The sequence below is a fragment of the Euphorbia lathyris genome, chromosome 1 (assembly GCF_963576675.1).
Source record: "Euphorbia lathyris chromosome 1, ddEupLath1.1, whole genome shotgun sequence".
Classification (NCBI taxonomy): Eukaryota; Viridiplantae; Streptophyta; class Magnoliopsida; order Malpighiales; family Euphorbiaceae; genus Euphorbia; species Euphorbia lathyris.
Window position 1 is genome coordinate 19,328,784 of NC_088910.1, and position 19,733 is coordinate 19,348,516.

Consider the following 19,733-nt stretch of genomic DNA (forward strand, 5'->3'; position numbering starts at 1 on the left):
GATCCAAGAAGTATACTTGTCCTTTTATAGTTGTATTCTGAAGACTTGTTCATTTGAATTCTGGATTTGTCCGTTGAATCCAAATGGCTTCTTTTTGCGACAAGGCTCTGGTCAGCTTCAGATTTGCAGGCCAATCCTATCGTCTGTATTCCGCAGGCGTCAGGTTTGTCTTCTTCTCGCAGGTTTCATCTTTTTGTGCCAGTTTGTCTTTTAGCAAAGGAACAGTTGACCCATGTATCTCGAAATTGGCTTTTCCGTAATTCCAAGGTTTTTATTATTGGTGCTGACAGTTGTCGGATCTTGTCTTTTAGCAAAGGGATCATTCGCACTGTTCTGAGGATCACTCAGCTTGTCTTTGATAACCGTTGTCTTCGATTGTTGCCGATAAAGATACTGAGTTCTCTTTTACTCAGCTTCCATGGTCAGCTTCGTTCTGCAAGACACAGTTCTCAAGAAGACTTCTCTATTTTTGATACTGAGTTGCGTTCCACTCAGCTTCGTTGATTTGTTTGATCCGTAAGCTTCTATTCTGAAGATCTTCTATCACGCTGAGTTATACTCCACTCAGCTTGTGCTGTTTTCTCATGCTGACTTCGTCCTTTCTTACTTTTTATTTCCATTTGCATTTATATTTACACTCAACATTGAACAAACATATTAGTACAATTAAATCAAAGCATTTAAATTTAATTGTCCCTTAATCATGGATTAACTTAAATAATTTTGTCAAATCAAAATCATGTGGAAAGGTGTTTCAACAGAATACACTTGGGACCGGACTATTTGTATAACAATTGAGAGGTTATTACTAAATAGAGTTTGACATAATAAAATTTCTCAACACATAAAATTTTAAATTGGAGGCATGGTTAAGGAATATGAAATAATACCACTTTAAATTGGTTAAGATTATAATAGGTATGCATGGTTTATATATAATGTATAACAATAGACATTAATAGAATAAAGTATTTAGAATTTCAATTTAGAGTTTAGGTTTTCAATATATGTAAATATCAATAAGAATACTAAATATTTATAATTTCAAGTTGTAGTTTGTGTTTCCAACTCATACATAATTTCAATAGTTTTTTTTAATATTTTATAATTTAGTTTGAATTCTTAATATAATATATATATATATATAATTATTACTATATAGAGACATAGTTTCTAAAGGTGGGACTCGAAAAGTGTATAACAAATAACGTTTGAGATGTTATTCCTATTTATAACTGGTCCAAGTTGGGACCGAGTTTTTTTTATAACAAAATAGAGGTTATTCCTATATATAATATTCTTATATAGAGATTTTACTGTATTACTATTATTATTGTTATAAATAAATTGATGGATGTACATAAATATAACCATTGTAACTCCTCATTTTTTAATGTTATAATTCTTCATTCATTAAGGTTATAACTCTGTATTTCTTAATGTTTATAACTCCATAATTTATATTCTTATGTAACCTATATATTTATAAGCCTATAAATATAGGTTTCTTTTATGTAATAGAGTAAATACAAGAATACACTTAGTCTCTCCATTATTCTTATTCTATTGCATATTATCTTCCTTGTTTTATAACAACTATTACTATTATCATTATTATTTTACATATATTTATAATTATAAAGGGTATCAACGATATTGTAAATATATAATTGGAGCCATATTGTGATAAAGGAAATATTTGTGGGAGCAATTAGAAAATTTTCTGGAATCCTCTCTAGTCTCTTCTTCGAACGTTCGATTTTACCTATAAAAGCTAAAATTGACTCTTTTTCGTAACCCCTACTCCACCTCTGCTCCTTTCTAGCTCAATTCCTTCACTGAGTAAATCGAGCAACTGAAAACCTTTAGCAATGGCGATTATCTCAGATTTCGAGGAAGAACGAAATGAGACCGAATCGGCAACATCTTCAGTATCTAAAACATTGCCGTTCACCGCCACATTCGATTCTAGCAATCCGATAGGAATCGTGAAGACGCTGCTCGATTTTCTTGCAAATGAAAGCGACTTCCTCGAGAAGGAAAACGCGGAGAAGGAGATCGTGGCGGTGGTCAAGGCAGCGAAGGATAAAGTTCAGAGGAAGAAGGCGGAGGAGAAAGAGAAGGAAGCTGCTCTGAGAAAGGCGAAGCTGAAGGAGGAGCAGAAGAAAGTCGAGGTTAAAGAGAAGAAGGTTGAGTCTAAAGATGAGCCCGTCGAGGTCGAGAAGAAAGAAAGCGGCGCCACAGGTATGGTTGCTTTCGACTTCTGTATCGTGTCACTTTAGCTAACTTTCCATTTAAATGAATATTGAATCTAAAATCTGAATATAAGTTTGGATTTTTAAGATTATATTACATTTTAGTATTGTTTAGTAGGAATCTATTGTCTTGTTCTTGGCACCTTGAATTAGAATTTAGGTGAAAATTGGGGGAATGTTAGGGTTTTCACTCTTTTACTTCAATTTTTATGCCGTGAACCAAAACATATAGAAGGATAGCTAAAGCTTCTATGTCTCATTGCTCACAACTGTTTTTGAAGGCATTATTTAGGTTTCTGAACCAATTGATGCAGCATTCATGGAATTTGGACTATTAGATAGGAATGAAATACTGATGCATGTGCGCTTATGTTTTGCGTATAAAGAATGAGAAGTAAACATGGACATAATCAGATCCGGAAAAATCTTTAGTTTCAATTATTATCTCTTAGTGTAGTGGAAGCTTGTTTAGTTGGTATTTAGTGTATTGACTGTTGAGGAAACAATATCCTGGACCTTTGAAAGTTCAAATGAAGACAGAGTTTTCACCTTCACTTGCTTCATTCATTTCTTTTGTATGCCCCTTGTTGAGTGATGTTCCAACTGCGATAAATATTGCATAGTCATATATTATACTTTTGCACAATATGCGACTGCAATAGCCCTGGTTAACAAGTTTGTTTAGTAGTCACTAAAAGGGCAGCCCGGTGCACTACGCGTCCCCCACTAAGCGAGGGTCCGGGGAGGGGTCCCATCACAAGGGTGTACTGGGGCAAGCCTTCCCCTGCCAATTTTTTGGCAAGAAACCGCTCCTAAGACTGAAACCCGTGACAACAACGTTTACCGTACCGTTTAGTAGTCACTAGTCAAAGGTATTTAAAATTGCTATCTATCTGGCTGTTTAATTTAGTGAGTTTTGGAATTTTGATGATCTTTTCATCTTTTCTTTAAAAAGAAAGGTTGCTGCATGAGTAAGCAGGCTTGTGTTTCTCTTTTGTTTCTTAAGGATTTCATAGTTTTATGCATATCTTTGGCATTTCTTGGTTACTCGCCCACATAGCCTTAGTTTAGTTCCAATGTTTTATGCATTATTCAGTTTAGAAGTTAGTGCTGTGTACTGCTTGTAGATTGACCTAACCCATTCCTTTAGAGAGATATGTTCTAGTTAGTTACCTTTTTCCATATATTCATAAACTATTTTATGCAGTTCCGAACAACGGTAACGGCCTTGATCTGGAGAACTATTCTTGGACACAAACCCTACAAGAAGTCAATGTACAAATTCCAGTCCCTTCTGGAACGAAATCAAGGTTTGTTGTGTGTGACATAAAGAAAAACCATCTCAAAGTTGGACTGAAGGGTCACCCTCCAATAATTGAAGTGAGTTTGCCCGTATACCTGGTCTTTTGTTGAGCTTATATCATACTGTACTGTTTTCATTTTCATGCAAGTTGCATCATTTTTAATCCATTGCTTGTTTTCAAATATTTTTAGGGAGAGCTGTACAAGCCAATCAAAGTAGATGATTGCTACTGGAGCATAGGTATGTGAACTATTGCATGCTTGGCAAATGCACTGATAGTCCTGAGTATACCATATAGTACATGATATAAATTTTAAACGGCTTTAATGAATCTTGGTAAACCTTTGGCAAAACTGAATTCTGTGTGATGAATGAAACAGTGAAAATTAACTATTTGAACGTGCTACATCTGCATGATATGTTGCTAGACCTCTGTTACCCTTAACCCTTGCATGAAGTGTTATCTGTAGGGATGGTTATGTTAAATATATATTTCACATGATTATATATGAATATATATATGGGTGTAAATGAGTCTTGCTAGTTTGCAAACTAGTCGAGCTCGGCTCGGTGAAAGCTCGATCAAAGCTCGACTAGAGTTCAGGATCGGCTCAAGCATTAATGAGCTGAGTCCGAGCTTCCTTAGGTTCGACTTGAAAGCTCGGGAGCAGGCTCGATTATTTATTTACTATATATATTTCATTATATATATATATATTTCATTGGTTATTATTAGTTTTCATCACAATTCACAACTCAAATAAGATTTAACACATAAAAAAATGACACAAAAAAGCTCAAGATATTTGAGTCTTTAGGTAGACAATAAAAGTTCGGCTCGGTTAAAGATCGGTCAGATTCGATCAAAGCTTGGCTCAGTCAAGGCTCGGTTCGAGATATTAACGAGCCAATACCGAGCCTTCCTAGGGTTCGGCTCGGCTCGTATATATGACGCAAAAATGATGGTTGTGCCAAACGGGTTATGTCCATAAATAGTGTTGTTAGCGTTGACAGCCCTATTAGCTGCTTATCATGTATTATCTAATTTTGTGCTGTCTCCAGAGGACGGGAATACCATCTCAGTTCTGTTGACGAAGCATGACCAAATGGAATGGTGGAAATGTGTGGTGAAGGGTGGACCTGAAATTGATACCCAAAAAGTTGAACCTGAAAACAGCAAACTATCCGACCTGGATCCTGAAACACGGCAGACTGTTGAAAAGATGATGGTAATTGTCGATGTGTTTTATTTTCCCTTCTGATGCAGCTATTTCCCGATTTTGATAAAATCTGATTTTCTTTTTCTTCCTTTTTTCAGTTTGACCAGAGGCAGAAGTCTATGGGTCTACCAACCAGTGAAGAAATGCAGAAGCAGGAGATTCTGAAGAAGTTCATGGCTCAGGTGAAATCAGGGCGCTTTTAGCAATATCTCCGTTTAACTGCTAAACTTCGTACTTTTCGGGTTGTTGAAGTTTCTAACTTATGTATCTTTGATGGCGCAGCATCCAGAGATGGATTTCTCAAGGGCCAAGCTAGCATAAACATGGAAGAGTTAGAAGTACAGGGAAGAGGATGAAAAGGAGATTGAGCATACCTGCAAATTTTGTGGATTTCGTTTTTGTTGCCATAGTTGAACTTTGTTAATAGTTCTTAACCTAGTTTCTATCTATAAAGTGTTTGGATGATATAATCTTATGGTTTAATTTAATCTTCTTAAATACAAATACTAGTGGTTCTAATTGTTCTTTCATTATGCTGTTTCATTCACTTTAAGCTTTTTTCCAGTATTTCATCATCCTTAGCTGTGGTGAGAGCTAATGCTTCTGATATTTCGGATATTAGCTATTGGTAATGGTTATCCTTGCAGATTATTATTTGGCCAAATAATGCACATCCTTAGCCCCTCAAACCTGTTCAGTTAAGTCTAATGACCCTTCAACTTTGAAACGGCCACGAGTCTCTTGTAATTGTTTGAGATATGGTTTTACGGGTGGATTAAGAGGAGATTTTGACTAGTTGAAGTATGTACTGGTAGCTTACTTTTAAGGTCAATTTACGAGTCAATAGGTCATCTTATCTTATAAGTTTATTGAGTCTTTTTCAAACTTAAGGAGGTATTTGTTTTTTTTTGGCAAAAAGCATATTTAAGCCCCTGAACTTTATCTGTTTTAAGGATCAAGCCCCTGATCAATTATTTTTCCACATTGAACCCCTGATCATAGATTTTGTTATGGATTTGACCCTTATTTAACTTTTCTATCGAGTTTGGACTGCATACATCGCTAGAGCGATTTGGCTTGTTGACATGGACAAATAAAAAAAAAGATTTCTTTAACTAGGAGAGATAAAAAATCAAAAATTAAAACGAAATTATAGAAATTAATTTTCAGTATATTCTTCCAAACTCGATTTTCTTCTCTCCCATTTTGTGATTTTCAACATTAGAATTGCCAAATCGATCTTCTCATCTCCTAAACTCGAAAAAAAAGTTAAATAAGGGCCTAAACCATAACAAAATCAATGTTCAGGGGCTCAATGTGGAAAAATAATTGATCAGGGGTTTGATCCTTAAAACAGATAAAGTTCAGAGGCTTAAATATGCTTTTTGCCTTTGTTTTTTTATGATCAACTTGTATGTATATTAGGCTTTATTATTTGGGTTTGAAAAGAAATGATGAGAGTTCAGTTGGAGCTGTGATATTAAAAGCAGTTGGGGCTGTGATATTAAAAGAAATGATGAAATTCATGAATTCAGGAGTTGTGATATGAAAAGAAATGATGAGAGCTCAGTTGGGGTTGTGATATTAAAAGAAACGATGAAATTCGTCAATTCAAGAGTTGTATGAAAGGAAATGACGAAAGCTCGAATTGTTGGTTTTGATCAATTATTTGGTTCGAGGTTGGTTGCTTACGCACCATTTAGTTCTAATTCCAATTGAAAAATTGAAGTTGGCAATCTGTTTGGTAAAGAGCTTTTTGGAGTAAAATTAAAGGTTCGAGCCACTTGTTTGGTGAAGAGAGGTTTGAAAGAGCTTATTAGGTCCAAAAATCTAATTTTGAAAAAGCTATTGTTCCATCTTTTTTTATGGACATTTTTACTTCTAATTAAGAACATTTTTACTCCTAATTAATACTCTTTAATCCTAAATACATGTTTTACCATATCCTTATTTATCATTTTACATAAACAGCGAAGTTTTACCAAACAAATTCACACAATCCGTTAATCAAATCTGCTAACTAAAAAGGTAATCAACTAACAGCTAATGTAATCAATTAAAACCTAACAGCTAATTGCTACACCGGGACTTTAACTTTTGTGTTAACAATATGATTTATAAACTTAACTTAACGTGACATATTTATTAAAATTATCATTTTTTTTTGTTGTTTTTATATTAGAGTTATATAATTATATGAGATATATAAATTAGATAACATTATTATGACGCTATATTATTTTGAGGCATTCCGTAGCTCATGCATATGTTAGCATTTACTAGCAACTTGTTGCACAAAAATTACATTATTGTTTGTCTCCTAATTTCACAAATGCAACTCGATTCAAGGATTGATTTTCATTTCGGTCCAACAATGTTTTGCTTTAACACAGCATTCTGAAAACGGTTGAAAATGACATGAGTTTTGAAGTAAGCCTATTTCAGGTTGACACGAAAGTATAAACTGCGGACTAGTTAGGCTCAATCTGTGGATGTTCAATAGGTCCAGGTCTGAGTTTTAGTTCGAGTTTGAGTTTGCATAGCCCAATTATTAGTAAAACATTGCATGATCCAACAGGCAAGTGGAAAAACTAGAATTTGTCAAAAACAAGTGTTCGGTCCGATCCAAATTTGAACCCCACCCAAAGTCCTAATCAATCCCCCCAATTTGGTGGCATTGACAAGAGTCCTAGCTCATAATTCAGATGTACATAATATAGATTTGTCCTGGTATAGCAACGGAGGAGGGTAGATTACATTTGTGGTCCTTTAACTTTGATCTTAGTATTTTTATGGTCTTTGAATTTCAAAATCGGAACATAAAAATTCCTTAATTTTTTACCACTCGAATAGTGAGGTAAATTTTCACTGTACCGTAAGAAGTTCCTTTACTAACATATTCTTAATTTTTGACCATTCAAATAGTGAGATAACTTTTCACTGTAGAACCTATGAAAATGAAATTATAAGCATTTTTAATTTTTAATTTTTGTTAGTTTTGAGATCATAGTATTGTTTGGGTATGAGACAAAAAGTGGTTGTTTATAGAGAAAAATTCTAAAAATAATAATTTGAAACTTGAAAACCTGGTTCTACTGAAAATATGTTTCTAAAACGTTTTAATTCTTGATTTTTTTTCATTTTGAGGCCATCGATGCTTATTTTGAGATCGTTTACTTTCACAAGAGACTTGTATGCTAGTAAATGACAAATTCAAAAACTTTTATATGAGAATTTAAAATTTAGAGTCCATTAAAAAAGTAAGGTTAAAGTGTGGGATCATAAACGTAATTTATCCTAGCTGAGATATATCATTAATAAAAATAAAGATTTATCTCAGTCAATCAATAATTTTTCGTATAAATCCTAAATAATTAAATGAATTTGGATACTCATCCTCGTATGAATTTTGATTGCTAAACAGTTCTACTGTCATGGTATAGCAACAGAATAGGATAACTACATTTATGGCCCCTCAACATTGATTTTAGCTTCCTTGTGGCTTTTAAACTTCAAATCCAAAATAAAATGTGCATTTATTAATATAAAAATCAATTGATGATTTTTATTTAATTGCTCAAATAGAAAACTCCGAAAATGATGAATATTGTGTAGTTCGATATCATCAATTATTCAAGTAATTATAGTATTCAGTTTTTTCGATTTGGTTCCGTTAGATTTTGAACTCATACGCACCCTAATCAGATGGGTAATCTAGCCTAGTTGAGATAGACGTAATATCAATCAAATGATTCTGTAATGAAATACAAAAATGTGTTGGCATAATATAAGAATGGAAGGGTCTTTTAGCTTCCCCTTGAGGGTGATGTCCCCTTGGTGTTGCTATATGAAAACATTGCACTCGGAAAATATGGTAACTAACCAGTGATTGACACATATGCTTATTTCCAGCTGCTCTTTTCCATTAAAAGCTTATTGCTTTCACTTGTCCTCTTTTGGGGTAGGCCTTTTTTTTGCCTTCATCATCTTTTCCGTCTTTTAGTAATAACCCCTTTCTTATTTTAATTACATTCAATAATCTCATAAACGTTTTCGGTTAAAATTTGAGAAGATTGGTTGGTTCATTAAATCATTCAAAATACATTCATTTTTTCTATTAGTGGAGATCATCTCTCTTACTTTTTACATTGTGTTTGTTATTTTATTGGGATAGAGATAAAAATAAGCATAAATAGTTGGGATAAGGATAAAAATATTATAGTCGAGAATTATTATTCAATGTTTGGTATGTAGGATAGAAATGGGGATAAAATAATATATTTTACTGTTTTTTTTTTTGACACAAAGAAGCAACTTATTAAAGATCAAATCATACACGTACAATAGACCCTGGTGTCCAAACAACAGAAAGAACAATTCGGTTTGCTGACGGAAATAAACCAGATACAATAAAGTGTCGAAACAGAGCTAACATGAACTAAATACCACAAACAAAATTCCAACTACAGATTTAACACAAAGGTCAAAAACACCGTGTATAAAATCTGTGAAGAGACAAAACACATTTGAAACCCTATCACTGAGCTCGTAGGAAGCTTTCTGAACCTCATGACCTCCATCAGTCGGCTGAAAAGGAAGATCCCAAGAACAGACCCGAAAATCTCGTACTAACAACATATGGTTGCACGGAGGTACTGAAACTTGACAAATAACAGTAAACATGTTGATGAGGGTGAGGAAATCGTTGAAGAGAGAACCATTGAAGAGAGTATTTTTCCGTTTCCCCTTCCCACGATCTACTACCTTCCAAGAATCTGCTAGATCCAGCCAGAGACGGTGATGATCCTCCCGGAATTGAAGAGATCAGGGGTTCCTTCTAGCTCGTACAAAAACCCTTATCATCCTAAACTTCCCCATTAGACCGAGAAGAAGCAGATCCAAAGGGTGGCTATCGGTGAAATTGAGAAAAAAACCCGAAGATGGAGTAGATTGGGGTAGGAGAAGAAGAATGTAGGAAAGAACCCATTGAAAAGAAAGAAGAAAAAAGAGGGAGGAGTAGATCAGTGAGGAAGAAATGGAAAAACCCACACCAGGGGCAAAATCTAGAGAGAAGCGGGACTCCCTCTCACTAACTTTATGTTATATACATTTTACTATTTTAACCTTATTTAAACTACATAGCATTAATTTGAGGGATAAGATAAAAAAAATCATCCTGTTAAAATCGCAGGAGCTTATCTCACCTCCTTATACCACGGATTTCAGAGATTAGACTCATATCTCTCTCTTATCTCCCTAACATATCTCTAAAACAAATATGAGATAACTCATCTCAGTTTTTTTTATCCATATCCTCATATCTTTACCCCTCTAACAAACACCCCGATAGTGTCTACTTATTTCATATTTTATTAATAATTTATTATTTAGGAGTATATTTCCCCTCATTATTAGTCAATATAATAATAATTAATAATTTTAATAATAAAATAATAAATAAAAAGTCAATATGGTTAGTATTTAAATCACTAAGAGTCAATTATTTATATTATTTTTAAAGAGTGGACTAAAAGTCTATCGAAGATGCTCCTAGAGCATCTCCAACCTCTCTCCACTCCTAGTCCATTCCTTATTTCATTTTTTAGGAGTTTATCTGCTCTCGCTATTGGTAAATATAATGATACTTAATAATTTTAAAGATAAAATAGTCAATAAGATGTGAATATGAAGAATATTGTTGGAGATTTATGTATTACTCGCTTTTTGAATTACTAAGAGACAATTCTTTATATTACTAGTCAAAAACTTATTTGATACACGGAATATAAAACTTTTGTATATTTTCTATAAATAAATAAATTGACATATTTTACATTTGAATAATTTTATATTATGTATATTTTAAATTAATATATATTTTTTTATTGATTAATTTTTTTTATAGAATTTTAATTAGAGATGAATGATTTATTTATTTAATTAGAGTCATACTTGATAAAGCTTTTTACTGCCTTAATCCTCTAATGTGAAGACTTGAATCCACTTGAGGACCCTAGCGTATTGCGTTTGCGTATCAATGATCTTGAAGAACTTATATGTTTTGTATGCCTTTTCCAGTGTGATGATGATTTAGCCCGTTCCTCCTCATTCCTCCATGGTAGGCGATAGGAAATTTTCCTCCATTTTTTCTAATCATTTTTATGAGGTAGTCCTCCCCGAAGGAATCTTTCTAATTACTATTGCTATGGGAGGAGGAAAGTGACAGAAAATATTGGCTTCGTTCTCTATGAGGGGTTTGCTGCGAGTCATTCCTCGTTTTCCCTCTTTGTGGTGCTCCTGAGATATGTTCCCCCTCCGCAAATAGCTCCAATCCGTGTTCTATTTGGTGGAGTAGGCCGTGGAATCTTGCTTTTTGCCAACCTAATGGCCTCTTCTGTTGCGGTCAATTTTTCTTACAATTCAGCATCATTGTTTCCTGTTCGTTAGTAGTCTGCTGAATGGTGCTTGTGGAAAGGAGCTTCTTGATGATGTGATCCATGAATTCTCTATTGGAGGGTTCAAAGTACCCTAAGTATTCACCAATACGCCAATCGAAGTCTGGAGTTATGAAAAAAAGAAATTATTATCTTATTGATGGCATGACGTTGAGTTAGTTTGTGTTTCCTTGATGAGCATGGTCGTTTTCTTAGTTCGGTTCATGCTCACTGCACTAATTTGATATGAGAGAATCTGTGAGATAGTACTCTGTTGTTTGAAGAGACCTTTCTACTGCCTAACATAAGATAGAAAGATGATCAGCGAGAGACTAGACGATCCCACTCCAATGTCTAAGTTAGTAGAGTTTTAGAGAGAGAATCAAGTAATTAGGAGTAACTGCAATAAATATGTGTTTACGGACTATGGTGTTATGTTTTATATATAGGATGCTCATTACTAAATTCACTAGTTCAATGTTCTCTCTAGATTTATCGGAAGACGGATAGATGATAGACGAATAGAAGACAACTAGATGATAGACGAACGTTACTATTTTAGGTGGTTTGCATTGTACCTGATTTGAAATTCTTTAATTTTATGCAGGAATGTTAAGTTCTAATCTTAGATGGATTCAGGTGTCCTTCTATTGCAAATGTCCATGATAGGAGAGTTAAGCTTCTTTCTAGGACTTCAAATCAAACAAGGTAAAATAGAATCTTTATTAGTCGAATAAAGTACGCCATGTTGAAACACCTTTCCACATGATTTTGATTTGACAAAATTATTTAAGTATATGATTAAAAAATATTCTAAACACACTAAGTTTAATTGCTTTGATTTATTATACTAATGCGTTTGTTCAATGTTAAGTTACTTGTTTATAAGACACAAATATTAAAAGGCTAAAGGCCCAAAAGAAAGACAAAGGCCCAAGTCAAAACAGATCAAGACCACTCGGCCCGTGTAAGCAAAACGCTGTCGTTGTTGATAAAACGCAGCTCAGCATAAGAAGGATCGAGAAGACCTTCCTTGACTACTTCGGAACGAAGCTACTGAGTTGAACGACAAAGAGTACAAGACAGCAGCTGAGCAAGAGCAACTTCCAGACAAAGTATTTCCACTTCGGGTAAAGTTCAGAAGACACAGAAAGTTGTCTAGTTGACTTTGCCATAAAAGGAGAGACATTCTGCTGGACTGACCAAAAGCTGCTCAGAGACAGAAGATGCAAGAATCTGATTGGCCAACGGCACTGAGTAGACTGAGTGACAACGATATGAAGCCGTTTTCCTTCCAACGGTTATTTCGAAATTCGAAATCACCGAATGCCTCAGGTGTCACTATAAATAGGCCTTTCAGTTGCTTCATTCGATGCAGATCATCAACTAGACATTACGCTGACCAAATTGACACTTGAAGTTCTGTGAGAAAAAGCAAAGCAAGTACTTACACCAATTTCCAGATTATTGTGTAAAAGTCTAGAGTGATTTTCAATCATCTAAAGTGTCTTAGCAATTGTTGTTTAGGACAATCTTATTATCAATTCTAGAAATAGAAAGGAGAGGCTGAGTACTCGGTTATAGTACTCAGCGGTAGAATAGGAGTGAGTAGAGGTATAGAGGAAGGTACTCTTGTTATACTCAGCTTCTAGCTGTAAAAGGTTTGGTGCTCTACCTTTAAAGAGCTCAGTAGAGAATTCGAAAGCTCGGAACGTGTTCCGGGGACAGGACGTAGGCATAGAGGCCGAACCTGGATAAATCTGCTGAGTAACATCTCTCTAACCTTAAACTCCTTATACATATATATTGCTTGCTTAAAAACTGACTAAGTAAAGAGGTCACGCTGAGTTGTGGGCATTGAGTATCTGAGTTCAGGAATAGACTCAAGTGCTATCTCCTGACTCAAGGAAATAAGCTGACTTAGTCACCAGTTGACTAAGCTAGTGTCTTAAGTTCACTCAGCGCGCTGTGTAAACCTTTTTCAAAGAAAAAGAAGTCAGCCTCAACGTACAAAATTTTAAATAGTTCCTATCCCCCCCCCATTGGAACTAACTTGTTACGTTATAAGGGACCAACAAGTGGTATCAGAGCTTAAAAGCTCACTATGCAAGGTTTAACTACCTTGAGCTGATCCCCACTATGGCTGAAAACAGCACTCGGTTTCTCCCAGGAAATCTGACAACTCAGATTCTACCTGAGGGTCTGTCCATAACTCGGCCTCCCCTATTCTTCGGGTCTAACTATACCTTCTGGAAGAATAGGATGAAAAATTTCATTCAGGCTACAAATATGAGTGCATGGCTATCTATAGTCCAAGGCCCATTTGTTCCTGTTGAAACTGTTGATGGCCAAACGGTTGTCAAATCTGAGACCAGATGGACAGAGGATGATCTCAAGAAGCTACAAAATCATGCTTCGGCTATAAACATGCTTCACTGTGCGCTAGATGCTGCAGAATACAACAAGATTTCAGGTTGTGAGTCAGCGCAGGAGATCTGGAAGAAGCTGGAGGTCACCTACGAAGGAACCAATAAGGTGAAAGAATCCAAGGTGAACCAGTATATGAGATTGTACGAGCTGTTCGAAATGAACGATGATGAAGGGATCTCAGACATGAATGCAAGATTCACAAACATTATCAACGAGCTCAAGAGACTTGGGAAGATCTTCACTGAGGAAGAACAAGTCAAGAAGATTCTTAGGAGTCTTCCTAAAAGCTGGCAAGCAAAGAAGACTGCTGTTGAAGAAGCTCAAGACTTAACCACCTATAAGTATGATGAACTCATCGGCTCACTGCTGACCCATGAGATCTCGATGAAGAATTTTGAGGTGAAGCAAAAGTCTGAAGACAAGAAGCAAAAGTCTCTTGTCATGAAAGTTGACTCCACTGATGGGAGCTCAACAGACGATGAAGAGATGGCTATGTTTACCAGAAAGATGAAAAGGCTGTTCAAAAAGAATGACAAATATTCTAAGAAGCCTTATAAGAAGTTTGATAAGTATAAAGCTGACTCCAGCGACAGCAAGTACAAGAAGGACAGCTCAAAGCCCATTACATGCTTTGAATGTCATCAAACTGGCCATATCAAGTCAAGCTGTCCCTCGCTGAGGAAAGAAAGAAAGAACGACAAGAAGGCAATGGTGGCAACCTGGAGTGATAGTGATGATTCATCATCATTTGAAGCTGATGCCACTGAGTCAGCAAAGATTTGTTTCATGGCTGACGAACTTGCTGAGCCATGTGTTTCTGAGCATGCTGACCCCTCCATTGCATCTGATGATGAGGAACATTCAACTGAGATAGTATCACTACCCTTGCTCAGAAATGAAATGGTTAATGCCCTGAGTGACCTCTACACACTTGTCAAAAAGTGTAATAAAAAGGTTAGAGCACTCAACAGGCGATGTGACGAGGTTGAGGAGGTCAAACTGAGTGACCTTCGATATCTTCTTCAGAACAACTCAGATTTGCATAGTAATATTAGAATTATGCAAAAGTTTGTCTCTGAGGTCCAATCAGATTCTAAGAAACTGAGAAAGGACGTCACATCTATTCAGAACCAACTAAAGGTTCCAAATAAAAGAAACATTCCTCTGAATACTCAGTACCGAAGTACTGGTCAGCATAGATGGAATCCTCAGCGGAATGTCCAGTGTGACTTCTGTGGGAAGAAAGGACACACCACAAAGGTGTGCTGACACGCTCAGCACTGGGGTGCTGACCAGTCAGTGAGACATCCTAAACGGAAGGTCAGCTGTGACTTTTGTGGAAAGAATGGCCATACTATCCAAGTATGTCGCCATAAAATAAAATATGATGCTTTACCTGTTAAACCTAACAAGCCAGGACCCAAAAAGAATTGGGTACCTAAAAGTAACTAGTTACATTGCAGGTAAGCCTGAGGTGTGCTGAGAAGTCAAAAATGCGGTATATTGACAGTGCATGCTCGAGGCATATGACTGGTGATGAAACTAGTTCATCACATTTGAGCGTAAACGAGGAGGAAGCGTAAGTTTTGGAGACAACAAAAAGGGTAAGATAGTAGGGTCAGGAACCGTTGGAGGTAATCCTACTATTGAGTCTGTCTCCCTAGTCAGGGGACTCAAATATAACTTACTCAGCGTAGCTCAACTATGTGACAATGGGAGAAAAGTTATATTTGATGACACTGGATGTAAAATATTCGAGGGTAAAACAAATGAGTTAATCTTAACTGCCCCTCGTATTGATAATGTCTTCATGCTGAACTTAGAGAAAAAGTTTTCAAAAACTGTATGCTTAGTTTCAAAGGAAGAAAATTTCTGGCTATGGCACAGGAGACTTGGTCATGTAAGCATGGACCTCCTGGCCAAATTAGCAAGAAAGAAATTGGTTGAGGGACTGCCAGAACTTAAATTTGAAAAAGATCAATTATGCCACGCTTGCCAAGCTGGAAAACAAACCAAACAATCTTTTCATAGTAAAAACATTGTCTCAACTAAGCGTCCATTAGAGTTACTACACTTGGATCTCTTCGGTCCAGTCCAGCCGCTGAGCTTGGGTGGAAGAAGATTTTCCTTGGTCATTGTAGATGACTTTTCTCGGTACACTTGGATCATCTTGCTGAGTAGCAAGGATGAGACCTTTGAGACATTTTCAAATTTGGTAAGAAAACTTGAAAATGACAAAGACCTAAAATTGGCTCACATCCGAAGTGATAATGGTGGAGAATTCAAGAACCAACAGTTTGTTGAATTCTGTGAAACCAACGGCATTGACCATAATTTTTCTGCTCCTAGAACGCCTCAACAAAATGGGGTTGTTGAAAGGAAGAACAGAACCTTGGTTGAAATAGCCAGGACAATGCTGAGTGAGCATAGGCTTCCAAAGTACTTTTGGGGAGAAGCTGTCAACACAGCGTGCTATATTCTTAATATGGCTCTTATTAGACCTATACAGAGTTTTCAATAAACGAACTGAAGTTTTAGAAGAGTCAGTACATGTAGAGTTCGACGAAACTAACCCTGCAGGTAGATACCAGCCGCTGACCGAGGATGATCCACACTCAGCACCCACTGACCAAGAAACATCTACTGAGTTGTTTCCTCAAGGGCTGACCAAAGGTAAAGGTGAAACTCAAATTACCTTCACTGATCAATCTACATCTGCAGAGATTGTTAAAACACAGCCAGCGCAAGACATCAATCTGCTAAAGGAGATTAGAATACCAAGAGGCCACTCAGAAAGTGTTATTCTTGATGCCGCTGAGAATACCCTGATGACAAGAAATCAACTTAGGAGATACCTCAGCAACATAGCATTCGTCTCAATCCAAGAACCAAAGAATTTCGCTGAAGCTGAGTATGATGAATTCTGGATGAATGCAATGTAAGAAGAACTTGATCAGTTCAGACGAAATGAAGTATGGGATCTAGTGCCAAAACCAAGAAGCCAGAAGACCATAGGAACAAGATGGGTCTTCCGCAACAAGCTGGATGAACAAGGGAACGTGGTCAGAAACAAAGCAAGACTTATAGCTCAGGGCTACAATCAGCAAGAAGGTATTGACTACGGTGAGACCTTTGCCCCAGTGGCAAGGCTAGAGGCTATTAGAATTTTATGTGCATATGCATCTTATATGAACTTTAAATTATTTCAAATGGATTTTAAGAGTGCATTTCTTAATGGAGTTGTAAACGAGGAAGTCTATGTTAATCAACCTCCAGGGTTTGAGGACCCTAAGTTCCTAAACCACGTTTATAAACTCAAAAAGGCTCTGTACGGCCTCAAGCAAGCACCACGTGCTTGGTATGAGAGGCTGACCAGCTTCCTACTGACTAGAAATTACGTCAAAGGCAAAGCTGATACAACCTTATTCATTAAGAGGAATGGTAAAGATACCATGTTGGCTCAAATTTATGTGGATGATATCATTTTTGGTTCCACTAACGAGTCAATGTGCAAGGAATTTAGCAAGCAAATGCAGACTGAGTTTGAAATGTCAATGATGGGAGAACTCAACTTCTTCCTTGGACTTCAAATCAAACAAGGAAAGAATGGCATCTTCATAAGTCAAGCTAAATATGCCAAGGAGATATTGAAGAAATATGATCTTGAAAACTGCAAGCCAATATCTACTCCTATGGGCACTGACACTGTCCTATGTGCTGACGAGAATGGTAAGTCGGTAGACAGCAAATTGTATCGAGGTATGATAGGCTCTCTACTTTACTTAACAGCAAGTAGACCGGACATTCAGTTCTCAGTATGCTACTGTGCTAGATATCAATCTAACCCTAAGGAATCTTATTACATAGCTGTAAAAAGAATCCTTAGATATTTGCAAAGCTCAGTGAACGTAGGTTTATGGTATCCCAACATGCATGATTTCACACTCGTTGGATACACTGATGCTGACTATGGACGAGACAAGCTTGAATGAAAAAGCACCTCTGGAGGATGCCACTTCCTAGGGAGCTATCTTGTATCCTGGTTCAGCAGGAAGCAGGCGTCAGTAGCCTTGTCTACCACTGAAGCTGAGTACATTGCTGCTGGAAGCTATGTTGCTCAAGTCCTATGGATTAAGCAACAACTTGAAGACTATGGTGTTCAAACAAAGACAATTGAGGTCAAATGTGACAACAAAAGTGCAATTGATCTATCAAAGAACCCAATTCAGCACAGCAGGATGAAGCATGTCAGCATCAGACATCACTTCATTAGAGACCATGTACTCAAGGGTGAGATCAAGCTGACCTATGTCCCAACGGATGAGCAGCTTGCGGATATCTTCATGAAGCCACTGGAACGTGAGCAGTTCAGCATACTGAGAGAAGCCATTGGTATGTTCAATCCTCTTCAGTAAATTCCAGTTCTAAATATAAATTCATGCTGAGTGAATTACCATGCTGAATGATTTATGCTATTATTTGCTGAGTGGATAGATGTATGCTGAGTGTTTAATGCTAAATGAATGAATATCACATACTGAGCAAATATGTGCACTGAGTAGTTATCTCAGACTGAGCAACCAATTACTTAAATCATCCGTTTGTATAAAACTGACTACTCAGAATATAGAACGATTAGGATTCTCACACTGAGTAAATTGATCCATTGCATTGAATGCAAAAGCACGCGTATAGCCACCTAGGATGACGTATGCGTCGAATGTGTCATAAATGCCAGGATTCTTGTCGGTTGAATATCCAAAGGGCAAAACTGACACATGGATTCGATAAGATCCATCTCTCACCTCTATAAATAGTGGGCAAATCCCCACCTTTATTTCTTTACGCTTACAGAATTCTCTGCCATTAACACTTTCTCTCTCTCAAAATCTTCAAATCCTTCAAATCTTCTCTGCGAAAATGACGAACGTCTCTGTAAACATTTCCGATGCCGGTCACCAATCTGCTGGAAACCCTAAGTCTCCTACCCAGCATGATCAAACCAAAGCTACCACACCGAGCAAGAAAACCCAAACTGAGCAAGGTACCTCCTCCAAGGGAAAGAAACCTAAGCAACGAACATATACCAGGGTCTATGAGAACGTCAGGGAATACAAGATTGACTACTCAAGGTGGTTCTTGAAAGAATTTGTGGAAAGAGAGCAACCATTCTGTGAGTGGATTTCGAAGAATGGCTGGACCGAGCTGTTCTCAATAAGCTACAATACCTACCCTGACTTGGTAAGGGAATTCTACCACAACTTGCGTGTCGCTGATGACAACCAGGACCACTTAGTCACCAAGGTGAAGGACAAAACCATCTTCATCAATCCCACCTACCTAGCCAGCCTTCTGAAACTCAAGAATGAAGGAGCCATTCTTAGGAAGTCTGGAGATCAGGACATCACTGGGTATTCCACTACGTTCTGCAAACCTACTGGCCATGCTGGAGAAATCTCCAGTACTTCAATGGGCCAACACCAAAAGATGGCACACTACCTGCTGACCAATTACATCTACCCGAAGATAAATTGCACCAGCTCAGCAACAAACTTTGAGCAATGCTTCATATGGCATATGCTGACCTACAAGCCCATCAACATGCCAGTATTCTTGATCGCCGGCTTTCAAAGGAGCACTGGAACTCTAAGGCTGGGTTCACTCATCACCAAAATCCTCCTGGACCACCGAGTGGACCTAACACAGGAAACCAAAGCCAAAGGATCAGAGATAACTTCTGTTGCTCTATTTGCTTTGAAATTTGATCAGCCAATTAAGAAAGCAAAAGGTGTTGCTGATCAGACCGCTGAGGGAACAGTGGTTAATAAGAGCAAAAGAACTAAGGCCCCCGCTGACAGGAAAAAGAAAGCTGTCCACAGCACCTCTAAGGGAGCTGTTCCTCCTCCAAAGAAACTGAGGCTTGTATCCAAAGGAACAGCTACTCAGCCTCAGCAAGGTCAAGCTGAGCCCAAGTCAGCTGAGAAAAGACCTAGGCAAGAAATGCCTGAGGCAGAAGAAAGAGAAGACGCCGATGAGGAATCACTGAGTAAGAAACAGAAGAACTCTTCGGAGTTAAGACCAATTGATGCTC

The 19,733-nt window shown here is 37.0% G+C and overlaps 1 protein-coding gene across 1 annotated transcript; it reads left to right on the forward strand.

Moving 5' to 3' along the window:
• The first annotated feature begins 1,781 nt into the window (after nucleotides 1-1,781).
• LOC136223741 (protein BOBBER 1-like) lies at nucleotides 1,782-5,308 on the forward strand. Its single transcript, XM_066011896.1, has 6 exons — nucleotides 1,782-2,244; nucleotides 3,463-3,635; nucleotides 3,750-3,798; nucleotides 4,621-4,787; nucleotides 4,877-4,960; nucleotides 5,061-5,308. The coding sequence occupies exons 1-6, from the start codon at nucleotides 1,872-1,874 to the stop codon at nucleotides 5,097-5,099; spliced, it is 885 nt and encodes a 294-aa protein (XP_065867968.1). The 5' UTR covers nucleotides 1,782-1,871; the 3' UTR covers nucleotides 5,100-5,308.
• The last annotated feature ends 14,425 nt before the right edge of the window (nucleotides 5,309-19,733 follow it).